At 37.5% G+C, this 22,706-nt stretch overlaps 1 protein-coding gene across 1 annotated transcript in view; it reads right to left on the bottom strand.

Moving 5' to 3' along the window:
* adgrb2 (adhesion G protein-coupled receptor B2) overlaps nt 1–22,706 on the bottom strand; it is a 298,540-nt gene that overhangs the window by 79,577 nt on the left and 196,257 nt on the right. Inside the window, exons 15-16 of the mRNA XM_079878265.1 lie at nt 20,997–21,099; nt 17,838–17,881 (exon numbers count right to left, since the gene is read on the bottom strand). Of these exons, the coding sequence (XP_079734391.1) occupies nt 17,838–17,881; nt 20,997–21,099 (147 nt within the window). The remainder of the gene's footprint in view (nt 1–17,837; nt 17,882–20,996; nt 21,100–22,706) is intronic.

Raw genomic sequence — 22,706 nt, 5'->3', positions numbered from 1 at the left:
GACACACTAACACTGTCCCCTGCCCTGGAAGCCACACCCCCAAGAAACACACACACTTGACTTCCGCCACACTCACATTAAAGCACCGGAGGAGGTACAGGGTTATTTCCGCATCAGGTGTTACGATTTGGATCTAAATGTAGAACGTTCAGTGGCTCAATTTAATGACACACAAGCATACTTACCCATTGAAGAACAGCACAGAAAGCTCACCCAACGTGTGTGTGATGACATGAGCAGGAAGTAGGCAAAAGATTACAGCGGGAGGAACAAATAGAGAGAGAGAGAGAGAGAGAGAGAGAGAGAGAGAGAGAGAGAGAGAGAGAGAGAGAGAGAGAGAGAGAGATAGAGAGAGAGAGAGAGAGAGAGAGAGAGAGAGAGAGAGAGATAGAGAGAGAGAGAGAGAGAGAGAGGCCCAATGTAGAGATGTAGGTCTCGTTGCGGTAAGACAGATAATGGCGCATGAAACAGCTCACGCGGCGAGATGGATTCCACATTATCCCAGTTCAGCTCATTTTAACCATAAGATGCTTATGGCTTATACTGTCTGACTTTATTACAGGAAGGGGGGGTGTAAACAGGAGTCACAGGTTGCGATATCACAGCGAGGAGGGAAGATCCGCATCTGCCCTGATATCACTATGAAGATGATACCCAGCTCTATTTACCATTAGACTCTGGTAGTGATTCTGTTTCTTCCCTGCTAGCATGTTTAAAGGATATTAGAGAATGGATGGATGAAAATTTTCTTCAATTGAATGAAAACAAGACAGAGGTCATCGTGTTTGGCTCCAAACCGCAGATTGACAAATACAGTGCTTTCTAAGGGAATTTTCAGTCAAACAATCACCCTTATGTTAAAAATCTGGGGGTAATTTTTGATTCTGTCCTGAAGTTTGACAATCAAATAAATGCAGTGGTCAGGGCCAGCTTTTTCCAGCTAAAGCGACTTCGAAAGTTAAAGCACCTTCTGACTTTTAGGGATTTTGGAGACTGTTATTCATGCTTTTATGTCCTCAAGACTTGATTACTGTAATGCCTTGTATGCTGGAATTAGTCAGTCATCACTGTCACGATTACAGATTGTCCAAAATGCTGCAGCTCTTTTCCTCACTGGGACAAAAAACAGGGAACATATCTCACCTATCCAGGCCTCTCTCCATTGGCTCCCTGTGAAACAAAGAATTGATTTTAAGGTTTTAATTTACAGCTCTACATGGACTTGCCCCTATTTATATATCAGAACTTTTAGGTTTTTATTCTCCTCAGAGATCACTTAGATCTTCATCTCAGCTGTCATTAAAGGCACACTATGCAGTTTCCGTTTTTCTCAAACAGCGACCCCTAGAGTCACTGTGGAGTACTTGTATTTAACGTTACTGTCGTAAATACCACTCACGCAGAGCCGTCGTTTTCTTTTCCTTGACTCCTCTGACCACGCTTTCTTCCATAGAGGTTGCTTCATATGTTGTTGATGTATGTGACGTCGTGCCGTAAAGCAAGTCGTGATTCTCGCAAGATTTGTCAGGGCGATGATTTCGTTTACCATCAAAATGATGTCGAAGCTGTTATATTAAGGTACAAATCTTGCATAGCGTGCCTTTAAATGTCCCGAAAGCTCGTTTGAAAATAAAAGGAGATAGGTCTTTTTCAGTCTATGCTCCAAAACCTTGGAACAAACTACCTTTAACGATTAGAGCTTCTCCCACATTAAACGTTTTTTAAAGCAGCAATTAAAACCTACCTTTTTTTTCAGGCTTACTAGTAACTCGGTTTTATTTTGTATGCATTTTTTTTTTTTTTTTTTTTTTTTTTTATGCTATGGGGTTGCAGTTTTTGTGATGTTCCAGGTTATGATTATCTTTTGCTTATTATACATTTTCTGTTTTCATTTTTTAGGTTTTTGGTTTGAATTTTTGAAATGTTTTACTATGTGTGTATTTTTGCTTTACTTGTGAAGCACTCTGGTCAACATTCGTGTTGTTAAAAGGTGCTATATAAATACACTTTGACCTTGATATTTCAGTAAGAAAAAAACCCCTGTAAGCCGAATGGCTCCAGGAATCACTATTAAGTAGCTGTGATTATTCTTTTCTTGTGGTGTCATAAAAACAGAAGCTGCTGATCTACAGTCCATTGAGTGGGAGAAAGTCTGAGTCACGGCCTCGTTAGAGAGAGAGCTCCATGCTTATTTTCAGATAATGAAGGAGTGCACAGAGAGTTCACGAGTCTGTAAATCAGATTCCTGCCCTGAATCACATGCCTAACATCCCACAATGCATTCATCCAGCATTAAACATATACAATGGCTTTATTTTGACCTGAAAAAGATCTGTAATACAGTTCTTGTAATGCCAAGAAAACAAAAATCTGAAGTCTGTGATTTGCAAGTCACAATATCCAAAGGCAAAAAATGTTCCTTATATTTATGATACACATTTGTATAAATCAAGTATATCAAGTGTAAATAAAAACTGTGGATATTATTGTTATTATTTAAGTAGTATTAAAATGAATACATCATTTAGCAAGTGATTGTTTGGGAACTATTTCTTCCATTTAATTTGACAGGAAAAACAAATAACACATTTGTGGTTAACACTGGCTTTTAAATGTTTCATTTAATTATACTATAAGTACTTATTTTTACCTCCATTTAAGTTATTGACACTGGAAACATACAATTACTTTCATATATATCATCAATGTACCTTCTGTACCAGACTGAACTGCTTTACACCAAAGCAACATGCAAGAAATGCCCATGAACCTTTCACAGTCATTTTAGTCCATAGTTAATTCCATTTCATTTTAAACTAATTTAGAGCTAGACTGAATCTTGATGGTTTCGAATTCTGAATTCTGGTCCTGTTCTTCTTAACATTTTACATTTTCATGTTCAAGTTACAAACCATTTAGTAAAACCTCGAGATGTTTATGCATTTGCACATAACTGACACTGCATTTTATTGATAAACACATTAAAATGAAAATTATTACCAACAGTATGGCTTTTCATGTGAATATATTTTCATTATGATGACTCTAATTTATTTTAACCGCAGGGTTCGCGCAGTCTTTGCTGCTAGTGTAGATTTGTGTAGACGTTAATTCATATCAATTAGTGTGTGTTTTTTCATGTCAACACTTGAATAAAGCAAAATGGGGTGTTGATGTTTTAAGTTATTTCAAACATTTTACTTTAAAGGATAATAATGGAAGGTAACAGAAAGGCTGCAGTTTCAGCTTCCACAAGGATGTGTTTGATTCATTTTAAAGCAATTAATGAAGGTTTTATTTTTCATTATTGTAATTAGTATTTTAAGATATAATTTTTAAGAGTGGAATAGCAAATCCTCAAAAAAAAAAAAAAAAAAACACTTTCCTTTTTATGGGTTTCTCATTATAATTAAAACTATAATAATGAGATAATGGTGTCATGGAAGTTTGATGCTGTTTGACATTTCATTTCACCTCTTATTGAAAAAAGTATTTATTTTAGCAGCAACATGGCACATTGTGAATGTATATTAATTTAGGATATTAAGAGAATATTAACGTTGGTTAAAATATACAAACGTATACGAATATAGGGAGTCACACACTGTACAAGAAGCAGAGCGCTGGTTAAAATCCTGCCAAGCCACAGATTGCCACTCACACAGTATTCCATTAAGTTACATTATATTTGTCCTAAAATGTTATTAACTCTTTCCCCGCCATTGGCGGAATTTTCCGGCAATCCATGATTTCACTGTTGTATGGTAGGAGCGCTATTACGCATCTTCTGAAAGAGTACACAATCTCTGGAGCAAAATAAAGGCGAAGCAGAAACATCGTTGTGATAGGTGATCATCGTTCTGAATTCAATCTTTGACAAAAATGATTTTCTCAGCTCTTTGTTCAAATGTTGCTTTTTTAAACGAAACGTACCCACATTCAAGTAGTCCAGGCGTTTTAAGCCAAAATGGGGGTCAACCGTGAACAAATTGCAACAGAATCAAACTCAACTGATTTTGTATCCTCAATATGTCCTCAATATGAGTTTGATTCTGTTGAAATTTGTTCACCCTTTTTTCCTAAAACGCCTGGACTAAAGTGTTAATTTAAAATTTTAACACATTTTGACATATTGCATGTTTAGATATTCACACTACAAAATGTTCTGGAAAGTTTTGATCAAAAATGCTGGCGCTAGCTGGCCATATTTTTTAAACAACTCTGGTGGGCAAAGAGTAAATGTACATAATAACTTCACCCAAGGCTGGAAGAGTGTGTATACACTTTTTACAATCATAAATGTGTTTTTCTGTGGATTAAATAAAGTCTATGCTTCCTATAGGGAACTATAATTATATACATTGACCTTTTTCTTTCTGTTTGCACTGTTTTTACAGTAAAACTTATCAAAGCTACTTTTTAATAAACTTGACTGTATAGTTTTCGTACACTCCCAGACAGCAACATAGTGTCGGCCCAGATCCGGCCCACATCTGGACCGTGTGAAATCCACATGAACCAGATTTGGGCCAGATCTGGGCTGATACTATGTTGCTGTCTGGGCTGTTTAACACTGCCGTCTTGAACTTGGGAATGCAACGCGTCTGGTCTGTCAAATGTAAGTTCAAGGTTTATGATCAGGTTTAGGTTTCCTGAACAACTTTTATAAATGTTAAGTCACTGTGTAAGGTAGCGTTCCATTTTGCTCCATTAACAGACAGCTAATCATATGAGAGAGAACAGAGTTCCAAATTTAGCCTAACATACATTATGCTTACATCTGTAAGAAATTAATTATAAATAAATCACTTATTTCACTCGCAAATAAGCACTATAAATGATTTGAGGGATGTAATGGCATAATAAATGTTCTTTTAGATTGAAATATACAGCATATTTTGTTAAAAAAAGACACATTTTCTCGAACTAAACATAGGATCCTCGAAATTCTGGCAAATTTAAGTACAAAAATAACTCTTTCTCTGTGTGGCTAGCTGGATGCTTTCACACAGCAGTGGACCGTGGTGGCCTTAGGGTGATGGATGGCAGTGGTGCGGATTAGGAGCCGGATTAAAACATCCATCCCATACCTACTCGGGATAAGGTTTGTTGGATCAACATCCTGTTATTTACCCTGTCACCCCACTCCCTCTGGCATGAGCCCTGCACCAAAGAGCAGGATGGGATTCTAGGTCAGTGAGAGAGAGAGAGAGCTGCTCGCGGCAAGGTCGAATTCCCAGCCTCAGCCTCCACAATCCAGAAAAACGGAATGCTTAATGTGTAATGAGTGTGAAGTTACCATACAGGGTTACTAAAGCCTATAGCAATTTGGGGGCTTCAGTAGCTGCGCAGGGTTAGTTCATCCAAAAATGAAAATTCTTTCAGTAATTACTCACCCTCATGTTGTTCCAACCCAGTAAGACTTAGGTTCATCTTTGAAACACAAATTAAGATATTTTTTGATTAAATCTGAGAGCTGTCTCACTCCTCCATAGGCTTCTTTAGGATTGAAACTTGCCAGCCCAGAAAAGTTAGTAAAGACATCGTTAAAATAGTCCAAGTGACTACAGTTTATCAAGCGACGAGAATACTTTTTGTGCGCAAAAACAAACAAGAATAACGACTTTATTCAACTATTCATTTTCTTCTGTGTGGGCCTGAGTGAATTCAAGTAGTGTAACAGCGCAGCGCTACTGGATTGTACATTTCTGGGTGAACTAACCCTTTAATGCTCTGTTGTCCAGCAAGAAAAATAGACTTGTGCATTTTATCCTGATGTTAGTAAAAAGAGGGCGCATAGACTGCAGAGGTGATGTCAGGAAACATCGGGAGATGCCAGATGAAGAGTGAAGGTCTGCACTGTAAACTGGCAAAAATATGAGATAAGAACATAAGACATTTATGTTAATGAGAGCTTGCATGTTCTGCAGCCAGTCACAAGTAAGTTAAGAAGTTGTTTCTCATTATCAAAAAATAAATATATATATATATATATATATATATATATATATATATATATATATATATATATATATATATATATATATACAGTGCTATGCATAAGTTTAGACACCCATACTAAAGTTGACTAAAAAGAGGAATATAAAATCATCTTTTGGAAACTGAACTTAATGCCTTAATTAAAAAAATTAGGAAAAATCCAACCTTTAAGGACACCAATTTTCTTTGTGAATGAATAATGTCTCGTAAATAAATAAATGTTCTTCCTTAAAATACAGGGTGCATAAGTTTGGACACCCCTATGTTAAATTCCCATAGAGGCAGGCAGATTTTTATTTTTAAGTATTTTTTTTTTTTTTTTTTTTTTTAGGATACTATGCATCCTGATAAAGTTCCCTTGGCCTTTGGAATTAAAATAGCCCCACATCATCACATAGCCTTCACCATACCTAGAGATTGGCATGGTTTTATTTCAGTTAGCCTAATAGCTAGTTTGATTTGCATTGAGAGATGATCTTATGGAAAGTACACCATGCCAATCTCTAGGTATGGTGAAGGCTATGTGATGATGTGGGGCTATTTTAATTCCAAAGGCCAAGGGAACTTTATCAGGATGCATAGTATCCTGGATCCATGAAGTAACTGGCCTTTAAAAATAAAAATCTGCCTGCCTCTATGGGAATTTAACATAGGGGTGTCCAAACTTATGCACCCTGTATTCTAAGGAAGAACATTTATTTATTTACGATACATTATTCATTCACAAAGAAAATTGGTGTCCTTAAAGCTTGGATTTTTCCTAATTTTTTAAATTAAGGCATTAAGTTCAATTTCCAAAAGATGCTTTTTTATTCCTCTTTTTAGTCAACTTTAGCATGGGTGTCTAAACTTATGCATAGCACTGTATATATATATATGTAAAGGCTTATTCTTCAATAAAGATTTTTTTTTTATAAATCTGAATTGAATAATAATAATAATAATAATAAATACATATATACAATAAATTAAATGCTTGTTAGTTCAGTAGTCAGCTTAGTTCAGTAGTCCAATCAACTTCACAATTAGTTTCATATAATATTCATATTCAATAATATATTCTTACATTAATAATAATAATAATAATAATAATACTAATAATAATAATAAATCTTGAAATTTGCTTAGCAGCCCAATAGAAACCTAACTAAAATAAATAAATAAATTGTATATATATATATATATATATATATATATATATATATATATATATATATATATATATATATATATATATATATATTTTTTTTTTTATAAATGTATTTATTTATTAATATTTTTTATTAATTGTTTATTATAATGTATTAATTAAATAATTAATATAATTGCATATAATTTTATATAATTAAATTGTATATAATATTATATAATTTTATATAATTAAATGTATATTTAATTAATTAATTAATTATTTATTCATGATAAATAAATAAATAGTATATATATATATATATATATATATATATATATATATATATATATATATTCTCTGTTCCCGAGTGAGGGAACCAACAAACCAGCATACTATAATGGACACCCATATCCAAAACATGACCAGTAATGATGGTGACCAGAAATGCTCAACAAGGTACTTCCAAATATGTATGATAGTATGTGTCCAGGTGTTGATTATAGGTAAATAATCTAACAACCTCACAAGTATCGCATGACCCACATTGTTCTCAGCACACTTGCTTTAGTAAATGAGGCATATACTAACAGATGATACCATGGTGTTTTTGAATCATGGCTGGATGCAAATCTCTGTGTATGTGGGGCATTATGATGGACTCAACTTTTTTTGTAACTCTAGACTTCATTGCAGCATATTTCTCATTAAAACAGAGGTAGGGCTTTGGAAGATATATGGCACAGACATATGGGCATTTAAAACACTGAACAGTAAACAAGTAGCCACGGCCAGCATAATGTGCTGCATTTGCCCGAGCAGAGAGAAACATTTTCAAATAAACACGTGTAGAGGGCCATTGGGTTGGCGTGAGGTATCATGCCAACTCCCAGCATAATCCTTTAAATTGACTGCATACTTAACCCATAGAGACACATACTTGCAGATTCAGACAGACACAATGAGTCGGTGCAGCGCCATGTGCTCACATACACCCAGTGGGGTGTGAAGGGGATGTTTGTGGAGATGAACCTTGCAAAAAGAATGAAATTCATCCATGCCGAAACTCAAGTTGTGCTAATGTCATGCGAAGAAGCCTCAGAAGAACAAATAATTACCTCTCTGTCTCTTCGTCTGTGGGTTGTGACTTCCACTTTATTATTTTTTTCTTGTGTACAGGCTTTTCCCCTCCTATATTTGGAAGCTTTCCAATTATACTGTATCATGAGCCAACATCTAATGTTGAATAAGGATGTAAAAAGTTTTGTAGTATCAGCTAATCTGATAGAGAACGATCTTTCAATTTAATCACTACTCTACCAGACTATCAGCATAAAGTCTAGTCCATTGTGCAGGTTATTGTGGCCAAGTACTGCCCACTTTGACAGGAATGGGTCGTCTAGCTGACAAATAAAACAGCCAACCACAATGCGCTTCTTTTATGTGACATTTAAGGGCGGATAAATCCGAAATAGATGATACTATAATAACAGCAAGTGGTAACTCTGGTACAGCAGTCCATGAATGGCTTTAAAGGGAATGTATTAAGAAATTAGAAAATTTCTGAGAATTGGCAGCATGAACTCCCAGAACAATTCAAAAGTAACAAGTACCAAATAATTTCACGCCATCAGGGTTTGATGTATGATGAATGACTAAAGCTATGAGGGCAGTTACAGATACATTTGATTGCTTTAGCTTTTGAAAAACCTAAACCCCTTTGTGAAACCACCTTATTGATTTGACTCGTTTCAGCACCACGGACAGCTACTCTGCAGGTCAGGGAAATGTGTCTGTGACTGTATGTAGTGATTTAAAAGCCTGGGAATGATGACTGTTGGAATGTGATCCAGTTTAATACAACACCTACACAGCAAAAAATTGCATTCCATTGCAAAAACATTTGCGTTCCCTCGCGAACTTTGCGTTTGCACGCAAAGAACTCAAAAGGTTTGCAGGGGAACAAACACAAAGTTCCTCGGGGGAACACAAAACTTTTGCAAGAGAACGCAAAAGCATTTAAATATATTTTTTCCTCCCATCTCATATTTTTTTCCATCACCATGGGCCCTATTTTAACGATCTAAGCGCATGGTCTAAAGCGCACGGCTCAAGTGCACTTAGGGTGAGTCCGAATCCACTTTTGCTAGTTTAACGACGGGAAAAATGGGCGGCGTGCCCGGCGTATGGTCTAAAAGGGTTGTCCCTATTCTCTTAATGAGTAATGGGTGTGTTTTGGGCGTAACGTGCAATAAACCAATCAGAGTCTCATCTCTCATTTCCTTTAAAAGCCAGTTACGCTCACGCCATGGCGGATTCGCTATTTACATGACGGAATTACATGGAATTACATGGAACGCGAGGTTAAAACCTAGCAAAGAACACTTGCGTCGCGCCTGGCGCCATATTTCGCCGGCTGTATGATAGGGCCCCATGTCCCTTTAAGGCAGGGGTGTCAAACTCAGTTCCTGGAGGGCCACAGCCCTGCAGAGTTTAGCTTCAACCCTAATTAAACACACCTGATCAGCTAATCAAGTCCTTCAGGCTTATTTGAAAACTGCAGGTGTGTGTGTGTTGAAGCAGGGTTGGAACAAAACTGTGTAGGGCTGTGGCCCTCCAGGAACTGAGTTTGACACCTGTGCTTTAAGGGCTCAGTAAATAATCACTACCGTGAAAAAGTTTGGGGTTGGGAAGATTTTTTTTTATTTAGGAATGTTTGTAAGGATGTTTTTGACAGAAGTCTCTTATGCTCACTCAAAAAATGCTTTATGCTCAGAAAAAAACATTTATATTGTGATATATCATTACAATTGAAAATAACTGTTTTCCATTTTAATATATTTAAAATGTAATTTATTTTTGTGATTTCAAAGCTGAATTTTCGGCATCATTACTCCAATATTCAGTGTCACATGATTCTTCAGAATTGATTCTAATGTGTTGATTCGGTGCTCAGAAACATGTATTATTGTTATCAATATTGAAAACAGTTGTGCTGCTTTTTGTTTTTGTGAATGGTCCCTGGTTAAACTAATGGTGTGAGTTTGGGGGCGGGGTTATCTGTTTGTCTGACTAATGGATGAATGTTCAGGAAACCTGTTTGATAACCATTCTTAATGTTGGAATTTTGCAGAAATGCATGCATAAGCTTTAAGCTAATACCAAGTGTCCAAACAATACAATAATTATGAATAAAAAGGACAAGATTTTAGCATAGCTTCTCATTTTTTTTCTTGTCTCTTTCCCCCTTAGCCTCAGGGATTCAGAGTTCTACACTTTACAAAACGACAAGAGGAAGCCAAGGGATGTGAATAACTGAAGTAAACAAAAAGAGCCTTTGTAGGACACATTCTCCTTGCTGCTCTCTGGAGCTCTTTCCCGTTTACTACGTTACAAACAGATTAAAGAAGCAGCCCACAGTCCCTCGGGAGCCCCTTTAAAGCCTCGCAGACCCTATACCTCCACTGCTGCCCACATCCTTTACCCTGAGAAGAGGAACGAGACAGAAAAGGGAGGCAGAGTAAGAGGAATACTAAAAGAGAACAGAGTGTGCCACACACAAAGACGTACAGAAATTACCCCTTCGCTAAATGGGTGATAAGAAACCACACAAGAGCACTGCTTTTTTCCCACACACAAGACACAATTGCATCTTAGACGTCTGTCTTGAATCTGTAATTTGCTCATTTAGTCCCAGAATGCACCTCTTCAGCCTTAGCTGCAAAGACCAATTCAAGTGCAAAGAAAAAAACGAGAACAGAAAAAAATTATTACTGTATCTTCCAAGTTTTTCACAAACCAAAAAGAGAGAAACTTGGTAATTGCCACCCGCTAAACGAAACTGAGAGGAAGATGTCGAGTTCTATGACACGATGGCCTCGCCAGCTGCTGGAGCTGAAGAATGAAAGTCGGCCATCAGAGATGTGTCTTCACGCGCCATTGTGCTTGACTGCGATCTCCATCGATCTCACTCTGTCTCCCGCTCTCATTTCCTGTGGATTAGAACTTCCCTATTCATTGCTTTACACAAAGACTGTATCACAGTTCTTCTCTCTGAGGAGACTGGGGAACGATTGTAACGGGGGACATTTCTAACGCTCAAAATGTCTTCAGTCACACTCAAGTTAGTGTGATGACACTTACTCAGCAAAGCGAGTAAGTCGGTAAAGATCAGTCTCTGCCTGAAAAAGAATGATGTGATCTGTTCCCTTTTAGAATACATGAAAATGAAAATGAAAGATAGTGTGTGTTTTTTTTCAATTACATTTAATTATTTACTTTTTTATTTTGAAATTAAATCTAAAAATGTCAAATCCATACAAACAAATCCATATTTTAGCCACTATTTAGACATATATATATATATATATATATATATATATATATATATATATATATATATATATATATATATATATATATATATTAATTAATGTAAAAAATTTTTTTGCAAACCTCATTTAAAAAAAAAAAAAAAAAAACAGGTTATACAATATGTTTATTTTATGAAGGTTAAGCATCTTCAGTCTTTGTCAACGAATGAACGAACAAACGAATGAATGAATATGGCACCCTATTTTGTACTCTATTTGTAGAAAGCGCCACAACTTTGACAACATTAGTTTTGTGACAGAAAATCAGTGCTTCCTCTCTCTGGGCCCTATTTTAACGATCTAAGCGCATGGTCTAAAGCGCACGGCGCAAGTTCACTTAGGGCAAGTCCGAATCCACTTTTGCTAGTTTAATGATGGGAAAAATGGTCGGCGCTCCCGGCGCATGGTCTAAAAGGGTTGTCCCTTTTCTCTTAATGATTAATGGGTGTGTTTTGGGATTTACGTGTGTTAAACCAATCAGAGTCTCATCTTCCATTCCCTTTAAATGCCAGTTGCGCTCGCGTCATGGCGGAATCGCTATTTACATGACGGAATTTGATAGTGGAAAGAACGAACGCGTCTCCAGAGCGCAAACGGATCTGCTCGTGCGTGAGGTAAAAGTGCGCAAGCCGGACAAGCCGGATTCCACCATATCTTTATGTACACAATAATAATCGTTTACATTGTAATCCTTTTATTTTAAATATTTGGCATGTTTATGTGCTGCTGTGCGTCCTTGTGTGTTTAATAAGCAGAGTGTACGTGCATTGTGGTCCCGCCTATAGGCGCACATTACTAACGCGCTCATTAAATAACAAAAAAAATATTGTGTCATTGACTTTAGACCAGGTTTCAGTTGGTCAATGGCACAGTCTATTTCTGTTGCCTCAAAATAGCAACACGCCAACAATGCGCCAGAACACACCTCGTTTTCAGACCAGCACGCCCATGGGCGCACAAATGGGCGCAAATGCATTTGCTATTTAAACAATGTGGCGCAGGACGTGAAAATGCTAATTGCGTCAGACTGAAACTAGCAAAAAACACTTGCGCTGCGCTTGGCGCTGCATTGTGCCGGGTGTAAGATAGGGCCCTCTGTGTGTGTGTGTGTGTGTGTGTGTGTGTGTGTGTGTGTGTGTGTGTGTGTGTTCAGGTAAAACCTATGTAATGGGGACAAAGTGTTCCAACAAAGATGCCAATATCCGTAGACCTTGTGGGGACATTTTTGGGTCCCCATGAGGAAAACAGATTATAAATCATAATAAGTGATGTTTTTTGCAAACGTGTGTGTGTGTGTGTGTGTGTGTGTGTGTGTGTGTGTGTGTGTGTGTGTGTGTGAGTGTTTGGGGACACATGCTCCTCATCTCATGTGAAGCTCTGTCCTTTTCATAGAGAGCGACTAAAGGCTTCCCACGGCACTGAAAAGGGCACCATAACCTGCTGGCAATTAACAAGCACCACAGCCGATAAAGAGAGAGAGAAAGACAAAGACTAGAAGAAGGAGAGAGAAAGATAGACCAACCAAGAGGGACAGTGATAGAGAAAGAGTGAGGACAAGGCTGATTCATCAGATGAAACGGGATGGGGAACAGGGCGAATAAAGGCAACATCGTCACAGAGTGAAGAAGAGAACTTCAAGGCCACAGGGAAGAGTGACGGAGGAAAGGAGAGGCGAGGGAGGGAGATCAGTGGGAGGTAAGGCAGCTGGAAGGAAAGGTGGCATTAAGATGAAAGAAAGCATGCAGAGACCAGTTGCACTTCAAACTAAGGTCAGGAAGCAAAACAGTGATGTACGGAGAGGAGAGAAAGAGTGAGGGGGTAATTAAGAGAGAGAGAGAGAGAGAGAGAGAGAGAGAGAGAGAGAGAGAGAGAGAGAGAGAGAGAGAGAGAGAGAGAGAGAGAGAGAGAGAATATGTACCATTATTCTGTCACTGGCAATTACCAAAGGCAACGGTGAGAGGAAGAAGTTGTGTGAATATGTTTGGGTTTGTGAACATGTCTGTCAGCCTATTTTATCACACAGCTCTCTGCAATCTGTGGATTTTAATTGGTTAATTGCAACATTCTGGTTTCAAATATATTCTGAAAAGACCCGTAAACTGTTTTGACAGTCGTCCTTGGCAATCAGATTTCTACACTTGTTAGTTTCATGTCTCTCATAGCTCTCCGCAGTCACACAATCCAATCATTTCAGCTTTTCATTTTCATGTGCTTTTTTATTTATATATTTGGAAAGTAGCATATTGAGTGATATGAAGTATGCAGAAGCTCATTATCACAAAATAAACCATTCAGGAATACACAAGAACTCATTAACCTGTCTATGATGACGGCTACATTATTCTTTACTTTTATGTCCTAGTTATAAAAATAAAAAATACATTTAGTAACTGTACATTTTTGATTAACAACAACAACAACAAAAAAGCTTTAAATTCTGCCCTCAAGTAGCATTAAACACATTTTTTTTTATAATAAATAAAAAAAAATATTACAAAATTATACTTATATATATTAGAATGTTATTATAATATATAATATGTTAGATATATTTTTGAAAGACATTAAAACTTCTTGCAAATGTTTAAAAATGACAGGATAGACATTTATATTGTTACAAAATATCTCTGTTTCAAATAAATGCTGTTTATCATGGAACGCAACTGTTTATTTCAAAAGCTGTATATTTCTTCCTTTCCAAATAAATGCTGTTTATTGCTTTAATGCTTTCTATTCTGCAAATAATCCTGAAAAAGTGTCATGGTTTCCACAAAAATATAAATCAGCACAACTATTCAACATTGATAGTAATAAGAGCAGCAAATCAGCATATTAGAATGATTTATGAAGGATCATAATGACACTGAAAATTCACATTTTCCATTAGCATTGTCACATGTTGGGATTTCATGTTTTATGGGGACATTCCATAGACATAATAATTTTTACTCTGTACAAACTGTATATTCTATTTCTCCTACCTCTAAACCTACCCATCACAGAAAAGAAGAGACATTTTCAAAAAACATAATTCAGTATGATTTATACTGAAAATCATAACCCCCCCCCAAAAAGTCCCCACAAGGACAAGGGTTTTGGATATTGCCATCTATGTAGGGATGTTTTGGACTAGGACCACACACACGTGCACACACGCGGACACACACACAGACACACACACACACACACACACGAGAGAGAGGGTAATGCCCATATAATCTTGATCCCACTCCCTCATAAACGCTTGCAGGTGTTAGTCAACCATGCAAAGCTAATGAATATGACAAACCATGTTTGCCCCTCTACCACTCCCAAGCACCATCAATACCCATAAGCCCCTGTAACATCAACATGCTCTGTTCACAAACATCATCCGCACATGCACATCCTAACTGCACGTAATCTTCCCCTCCACATGCAAACAAATTCCACACAGCTTCACTCAAAACAAATTAACCGGTAACAAATACAGCGCATACTGACTCTGATAGCCCCCTGAGTCCATTCACACATGCCACAGCTGCACCTCCACACTTCTGGAAAAACACTACTCAGCCGCTGTGCACACATCAGATAGTCAATCCATTATGTTATCATAATCAAAAGCAATGTGTTGCTTAGCACCCTGCTTTTTTTTTTTTTTTTTTTTTTGCCAGTCTTGATTAAAATGGCCCCCGTGGAGGGTTCGATTTGGTTGGAGGGATTAAATGTGATTTATTGTGATTGTAAAAGAGTAAAGCCTAGGCAGTTGTAAGCTTTGGAAGAAAGAAAATAAAACATTAAAAAGGAAACTCTGGTAAGGTCATTCCGTACATAAAAGAGAATTTATGATTACAAGCCTTGCACAGTGCAAAGTTCACGTTCTCCAGAGATGCTTTTAAAGACTTTGTCCAAAAAAAAAAAAAAAAATTGTGAATGATTTAAGATGAGTAATGGGCTTATATCACCATAACTGATTGTCCAAACACTCTCAGAAAGGTACAAAAGCAGTCACTGTGGCGGTACCTTTTCAAAAGGTACACCTTTGTACCTGTAAAGTCCCTCAAAGGTACATATTGGTACCAAACGTGTACATATTAGTACCTAAATGGTACATATTAGAACCCTTTTGAAGGGTACTGTCCCTGTGACAGCTTTTGTACCTTTTTTCTGAGAGTGAACTAAAGGCTGGTTGAGAATATCTTGTAAAAAGATACAGATTTTTATAAGATACAGATTAAAGTTTTTTTTCAGTATACGATCAGCATTAATTTGAAATAGAAATATTTTGCAACATTATAGATCAATTTAACGCATTGCTAAATTAAAGTATGCATTTCTTTCAAGACAACCTTATTGACCCCAAACCTTTGAACGTTGGTGTATATACTTAATTTTCATGTTTAATTATTAATAAAATGGATACCACACATTTTTGAAAAATGCATGTCTATTTCAAGGTAATGTCTAATGTCTGTCATCAAGGTAATGTCTAATGTCTGAGTGCAAGTAAAGACATGCATTTATTAAGATCAATTCTATGCTGAATCAATTTAACTAATCATGGAAATTGAATATGAATCAGAGTGATGCTTGCTATGAATAAATTAATTCACAGAAGAAGAAAAAAAAGCAAACTTCACCATTTTTACTTGATTATGCACAGGCACAGTGCAATAACTACAGTGAGCTGGAAGCAATTAGAAATCACAGTATCGTGGTTCAGGAGACAACAATAAAAGAGGAGGCGAGAGAAAGATGATTGTAATCTTGAAAATCTGAAGCTGGGAATTGTTTAAATGAACAGATAATTGTTGTAACAGTGACAACACAAACAGATCTATATTGAAAAAATACACCTATGAAGTCCAGAGCCTCTAATTTTCTCTTCTATACAGTACAGTATCAATCTCCCCCCTGCAAGAGTCTGATAATGAATAAAGAGCACTGAATGTTGCTTCACTCCACTGGCTCGAGCTTTGGGAGTGATTTTGCCATGTTTGGGTTTATAATAGCGATAAAAATCTCAATATCTCGCCTCTTTTTAATCACACCAGTGCATTCATCTCGGAATGATTTGGAATGTAATTTGGTGGGGGAGGTAATCAGGTTTTTGCGTTAATTGACTTTGCGGCCTGCAGATAGAAGGGTTTTTCTGCTCCAGTAATTACCGCCCGCCATTCTCCTGTCTAGTCAGGTCTGCCTGTTGCCGTGCCGACCACCTCCCGGTGCGTATTAATGATGCGTGAGGTGTGCTGCGCCAGCGGGGAGTTACACAAAAGGAAATACTCGAGACACACAAGATTCCAGCGTTCACGCACAGGTACATTCTGTCTACTAGTCGGCACAGTAGACGCAGCTGCCATCATAATCAACAGCTTTATCTATTAAAACTGCAACAAAACTGCAACATTGTCCCTCACTCTCAAAGTGTGTAGTTGGTGACCAAAGTTGCAGAAGGTCAAGCTTTGGCAACAGTCTCTTTTCCTCATTGTCAAAGAATGACAGTAACTCGCTGTCAGTGTGAATGTATCTCACGTCTCCCTCTTTGTCCTTTTCTCTCCCACCTTATTTGTGATGCTTCAAAAACTCTTTTGTATCGCTCCTCCCCGATATAAACAGACTCCGAGCGCAGATGTTTTCCGACACAAATACAAACAGAGCGTGAACTAGAATACATGCGCGACTCTCAAAGCTTCTAAATAAACAGGCACAAAGACGCAACCAAAGCATATCAACAGACAGAGTTACATCATCAAGAGCTCACAATGCAGTCAAAATAGGGAAAAAAAAAAACTCTTTTGTTTGACATTTTCTTGTACATCCATAGGCTGAGAGATGCTTAATACCAAGTTCTACCAGTAGGGGGAGCAGTTTTGAAAACCTACTCGTGTTCTCTGTATAAGAACCTACTGAGTGAAATAGGACGCAGCGTGTGTGTCGATTCATAGAGTTCCCTCAGGAAAAGCAACATTGTTTCAATTTTTGAAGACAATGCGGTAATAAAGCTCCCGTCGTGACGACTGACAGGTTTTTTGGATGGGAATCGCATCGCAAGACAATCAAATCATGAGATTGAAGCCATTGTGTTTTGAAAACTGGGAATTGGGTGTCGAATTCTCACTTTGACGCTTGAGGTGAGAAGAATGATGCGCTCATTTCATCTCGCTAATTCAATTAACGTAGTGTCAAAGACTTCATCACGGGGACTCATTATGATTGCAAATTCAAACACTGATGTCAATATGCTCTCAACTGGGTTGAATAAATAACATGAGATCTAAAATATATGTCAGTGAGAATCATGTGACAAGATTGTGTGTGTGTGTGGAGGGGGTTGCAGATGTATGACTTACGGGTTTCCGTAGTCCCAGACCACACACTGAGGATCTGTTGTGCCCTTAGAGGAGAAAGAAGACGGAAAGAGTTAAGAATGACTTCAAAACAAGACAATAAGTGTTGCATGGCAGTACAGCACAGAGGAACATTTCATAAATAGTGTATGCATATGTGTATGTGAAGGGAGGGAGAGCATATGTGAATTTCATTGATTTATATAACAACATATCAAACCAGGTGGCATCTATAAACAAACAATGATTGGCTTTAATTTGAAACATGTGTTGTTATAGCCGGAAACCTAACGAACAATGTGTTTGTATCATATTTCTGGCTCAGTGATTTGCTATATAACACAAATATATTCACATATTGCACGTGTGATTAAACTGATTTTAGAGGGGGGAATTTTATGTATGTGCTGAATGATAGGGAACCTTCATCCACATACTGACTCAGTTCCAGTGTGCGGACAATTTGTTAAATATTTAGTTATTAAATATTAAAATAAAACAATTTTATAATTTGAATTTATAATTTTTACATTTTTATATACTTCAATAGCATTTAAATAGAATGACTTACAGTCATAAAACTAACTGTAAAGTGTTCATCTAGGTGTCAGGTATGATGCACACCTTTTATATTTTTTATATTTATTCAAATAAACGGTCAAATCATATGTAAAAATTGCTGTAATTTCACTATAGTAGGGGATCATACACAGAATATGCCATCATTTAAAGCTTGATACATTTGAAGAGAATGAAATCAAGTTTGAAAGGTGACGCCCACTATTGTTGAGTGACGTGCCGACAACCATAACCCTGAATATGAAATGTGGAGGCAAGCAAGCAAGTATATATCTATATATATATATACAGTATATATATATATATCAAAGAAGTTCATCAAAGTTGTCCTAAGACAAGAATGAGTATTGTTCAAAATTCATGTATAACTTTGATGAAAGGTTTTTTATCCACTTCAAATGTTCAATACTGTATATATATATCCCAATTATATACAACTCCCAATTTATGCATTTAACGATTTATTTCTACATTTCAACATTTAGTACATGATATATATATATAAAGGAACAGAAAAAATATGTATTTCCAACTGTCAGGCAAAAATAATAATAATCATAATTTCTCTTGAGCCCTGAGTGCAGGCTCCAGATGAATAATTAAAAAAAGAAGAAGAAAAAAAAAATCGTATTCTTAATTCATTCGTTAGAGTCTGGGATGATGCTCAGTGTGAGGCTCTAATCAGTGTTCAGTGGTGCATATCTGGATGAACAGCTCATTATCGATTCTTCAGCGAATCAACCGGTATAATTGACTAATCTGTCTCTGCTCCTGATATGCCAGCTATGTTTTTTTTAGGAGGAGGAATCCCAGATGGGATCTTATGACCTGAACAATGATCACCCCTGACCTTCCGGGGTATAACAGACAACCATTACGTCTGCCAGAATCAGAGGGCAATTATGTCTTGTTATGTGGTCTCAGAGAGGTTGTATACTTCAAATGAGGGCAGGCTCAGCGAGATACAGACACTCGCACCGTTTTAAACATTTCATTGCCCCCAAGTGGTTAAGCAACGCCACACACTGGATTGGATCAAATGATTGAGTCACATGTTGACAGCTGACACAAAGTAATACGTGTTTGATTGACAGATGCTTGACACGGTCACACTCCACACTCCACAGAGTCCAGAAACATTCGCACAGCTGTTCGATCATTATAATATGTCTAGTAAGGCAAGTTTTAAGTGTCCAGTATGGACTCAGCCATTCCACTAGCTCGAATGAACTTATCAGAGACACAAACAGATGGCTTTCCTACTCCCATTCATAATGAGAACAAATGAACAGAGCGTTTTTGTCATCGCAGGTGGTAAACAAAACATGCAACCGAATACATCATTTCGACTCTCAAATGACTGACAGCCGGATGACATCGGCGATCAATAACTGGCCAGTCAATGACACAGCCAATGACACATCTGGAGTGCACCGCCTCCATTTCCCAGCATCCCCTGGGGGTCAGGATGGCTCAGGCAGGCTGTCTCAGAGCAGCTGTCCACATAGAGAGGACAAGTCCCAACACACAGGCTCAGATCCCCACCACCCCTCATGTTCCAAACATCTGTGGCCAGGGCACCGCTGCACAATCTGGACACCGACCCCCGCCAAGGTCTTTCGTACGCAGATGAGGCTCACCCAGGACCACGGCTGAGCGGGGCACGACCTCGGTGTGACGAGGGACGTGTGCATAGAAAAAATTCATGAATCACGTCCCCTCCCGCATTCCCAAAACGCTTCTATGGAGGAGATAGCAGGTAAAGGTTGCCATGCCGACTCGGGAACATCACAATGGCAGTGTTCTCTGCACAGCTGATATCTGCACTGATGCACAATCCAATCTGCAGGTTTCGCGCTTTGCATAAATCCTTGCGGGTATATTTTTATTAAAAAAAAATGTCCCCCGTATAAAATATTGAGAGCCTTTATGTGTAGTACTTTATGTCCTGTGTTTTTAGGGGTTGTTAAACACGTACTATTCATAACAGAGGATTATTAATAGGGGGTCATCGTAACAGAACTGTATTTCGTGCCTGATTAAGGTGTTCAAATAGACTCACTGTGCAAGAAGTTTGTGCACACACCATTGCAGAGGCAATTTGTCAGCATGAGTGAATGTGTATTGGGGACACTATACTGTCAAAGAGCATTGTCCTTCGGATGAGACGGTAAACCGAGGTCCTGACACTATGTGGTCATAAAAAATCCCAGGATGTCTTTCAAAAGAGTAGGGGTGTAACTCCGGCATCCTGGCCAAATTTGCCCATTGGCCTCTGTCCATCATGGCCTCCTAATCATCCCCATATATATACGAATTGGCTTCATCACTGTCTCCACCAATAAGCAGGTGTGTGGTGGGCATTCTGGCGCAATATGGCTGCCGTCGCATCATCCAGGTGGATGTATAATATATACATATATACATGTTTATCAACCCCACACTTAAAAACGGCAGTGATACAGTATGGTTAACACAAGGTACATCAAAAAATACTATGATGCAATATGTAATAGTTTGTAGAGGTGGGGCATTTAATATTAATGCATAATAAAATAGGAATAAAAAGCATTAGATACTTACATTGAGCAAAGGTGCCAGTTCCACTGATACCAAGGGCTCGGTTGGTTTCGGTAAAGGACGCACCGTCACTGTCAGAATCTTTGAGCTGATCACGAATGGATCTCTGGAAGGAAGGAACATAGAGCGAGTTAGATCCATAATCGACTTCACACTCCATTTCAAATCTATCGATAGGTATCAGGGTTGAGCAACATTCAGAACTTAAGAACGTTCTCCCTTCATGACTGAAATGGCCAGAAACAACAGGATGCTTAATTGGAATTTGATATTAAATGACAGAATAGTGAAATTTGAAACTGAAATTCAAACAAATCCAACATAGTCAGTCGACAGAGGATGTTTATAAGTTACACATGTTTTGTGTCAAAACATAATTACATCATAATTTTTGACTTATTCTGCATATTTATTCCCAACTATTTAGACACTTATAATTTTTTGCAATATTCCTCTAAACTATATATATATATATATATATATATATATATATATATATATATATATATTATTCATTAATTTTGTTGTGGAAGTAATATACAGTATAGAGTGAATTTAACCCTTGTATTATGTTTAAATTCTGAAAACGATTTTTATGTTTAAGGTTAAATTGACCCTAATTGGATTCAATACAATTCATGAAAAAACAAACAAACAAAAAAACATGCAAACAAATTATTTTTTAAACTGTATTTGACAACTATTTGGATAAAAGTGTCTGCCAAAGGCCTAAATGTGAATTGAAATACCGTAGTTATTTCATATTTAATACGGTAGTTGAGAAACTGACATGGAAAATACCCTAAGCCATGTTCATGACCCTAAACGAGAAATTGTCAAAAAAAAAGAATAATAATAATAATGCTAAAAAAAAAACCTAAAAAAAAAAACTTTTACTTTACTTTACTTTACTTTACAATTCAATTTGGTATGGTATTCAATGACAGAGCATGATACAATGGCTGAGTGCCGCTGCACACGCGTCTGTGTGTTTTTGTCTTTTAAATCCACGGCAGAGCTATTTTGGACCATCCTACGCTAAACAAATCCATCCATTTTTTTGGTGTGTGTGAGTGTGTGTGTGTGTGTGTCATGGAAAGAGATACAACTTGTGTATCCATGGGAGTTGGGTCACATGGAGTTACATTCTGTCACAAACAAATCGGGCAGGTTAGATCCCTCTGGGGCAGTGGGAGCAAGGATCTGTCTTCAGCGCAGAAAATTAATGAGACAAAAACCAAAAGCAGACTAAAAACAAACAAATAGCCCTGATCCCATACATATTCAACAAGCCCCGTCACAATCAACCACAGTGAGGAGCAATGACCTGGATACCAGGACCTCTAACATGGCTCACAATAGAGACAGAAGCAAACACAAGCAGCGGTTGTCGCCACACTCTTGTGTTCCTCGTCAGGGTTGAGAGCGCTGACATGCTCAGTGAGTTTGGACAGTTAACTACAGACCCCAGCAGGGCTTGTGCTGGACACAAGACATGCCCTCTAGTTTCAGCTGCACGAATCTCCCTAATTACACTTATCTACTCTCTCTCAATACAGAGAGGCTCTCAGAAGTGGCTGGACTGAGGGCAAAGGCAACACAGCACTGGAATATCTAAAAAAGAAGACTTACACATGCCCTAACCGTGCATGGCATGATTATTTTCCATAAGTACCCTTTATGTCCACACTCAAAGTGCAAATGATGCGTGAC

The sequence above is a fragment of the Squalius cephalus genome, assembly GCF_949319135.1.
Source record: "Squalius cephalus genome assembly, chromosome: 8".
In the NCBI taxonomy this organism is placed as follows: Eukaryota; Metazoa; Chordata; class Actinopteri; order Cypriniformes; family Leuciscidae; genus Squalius; species Squalius cephalus.
The sequence above is the reverse complement of the archived record's forward strand: the minus strand, read 5'-3'. Positions and strand labels throughout refer to the sequence as shown.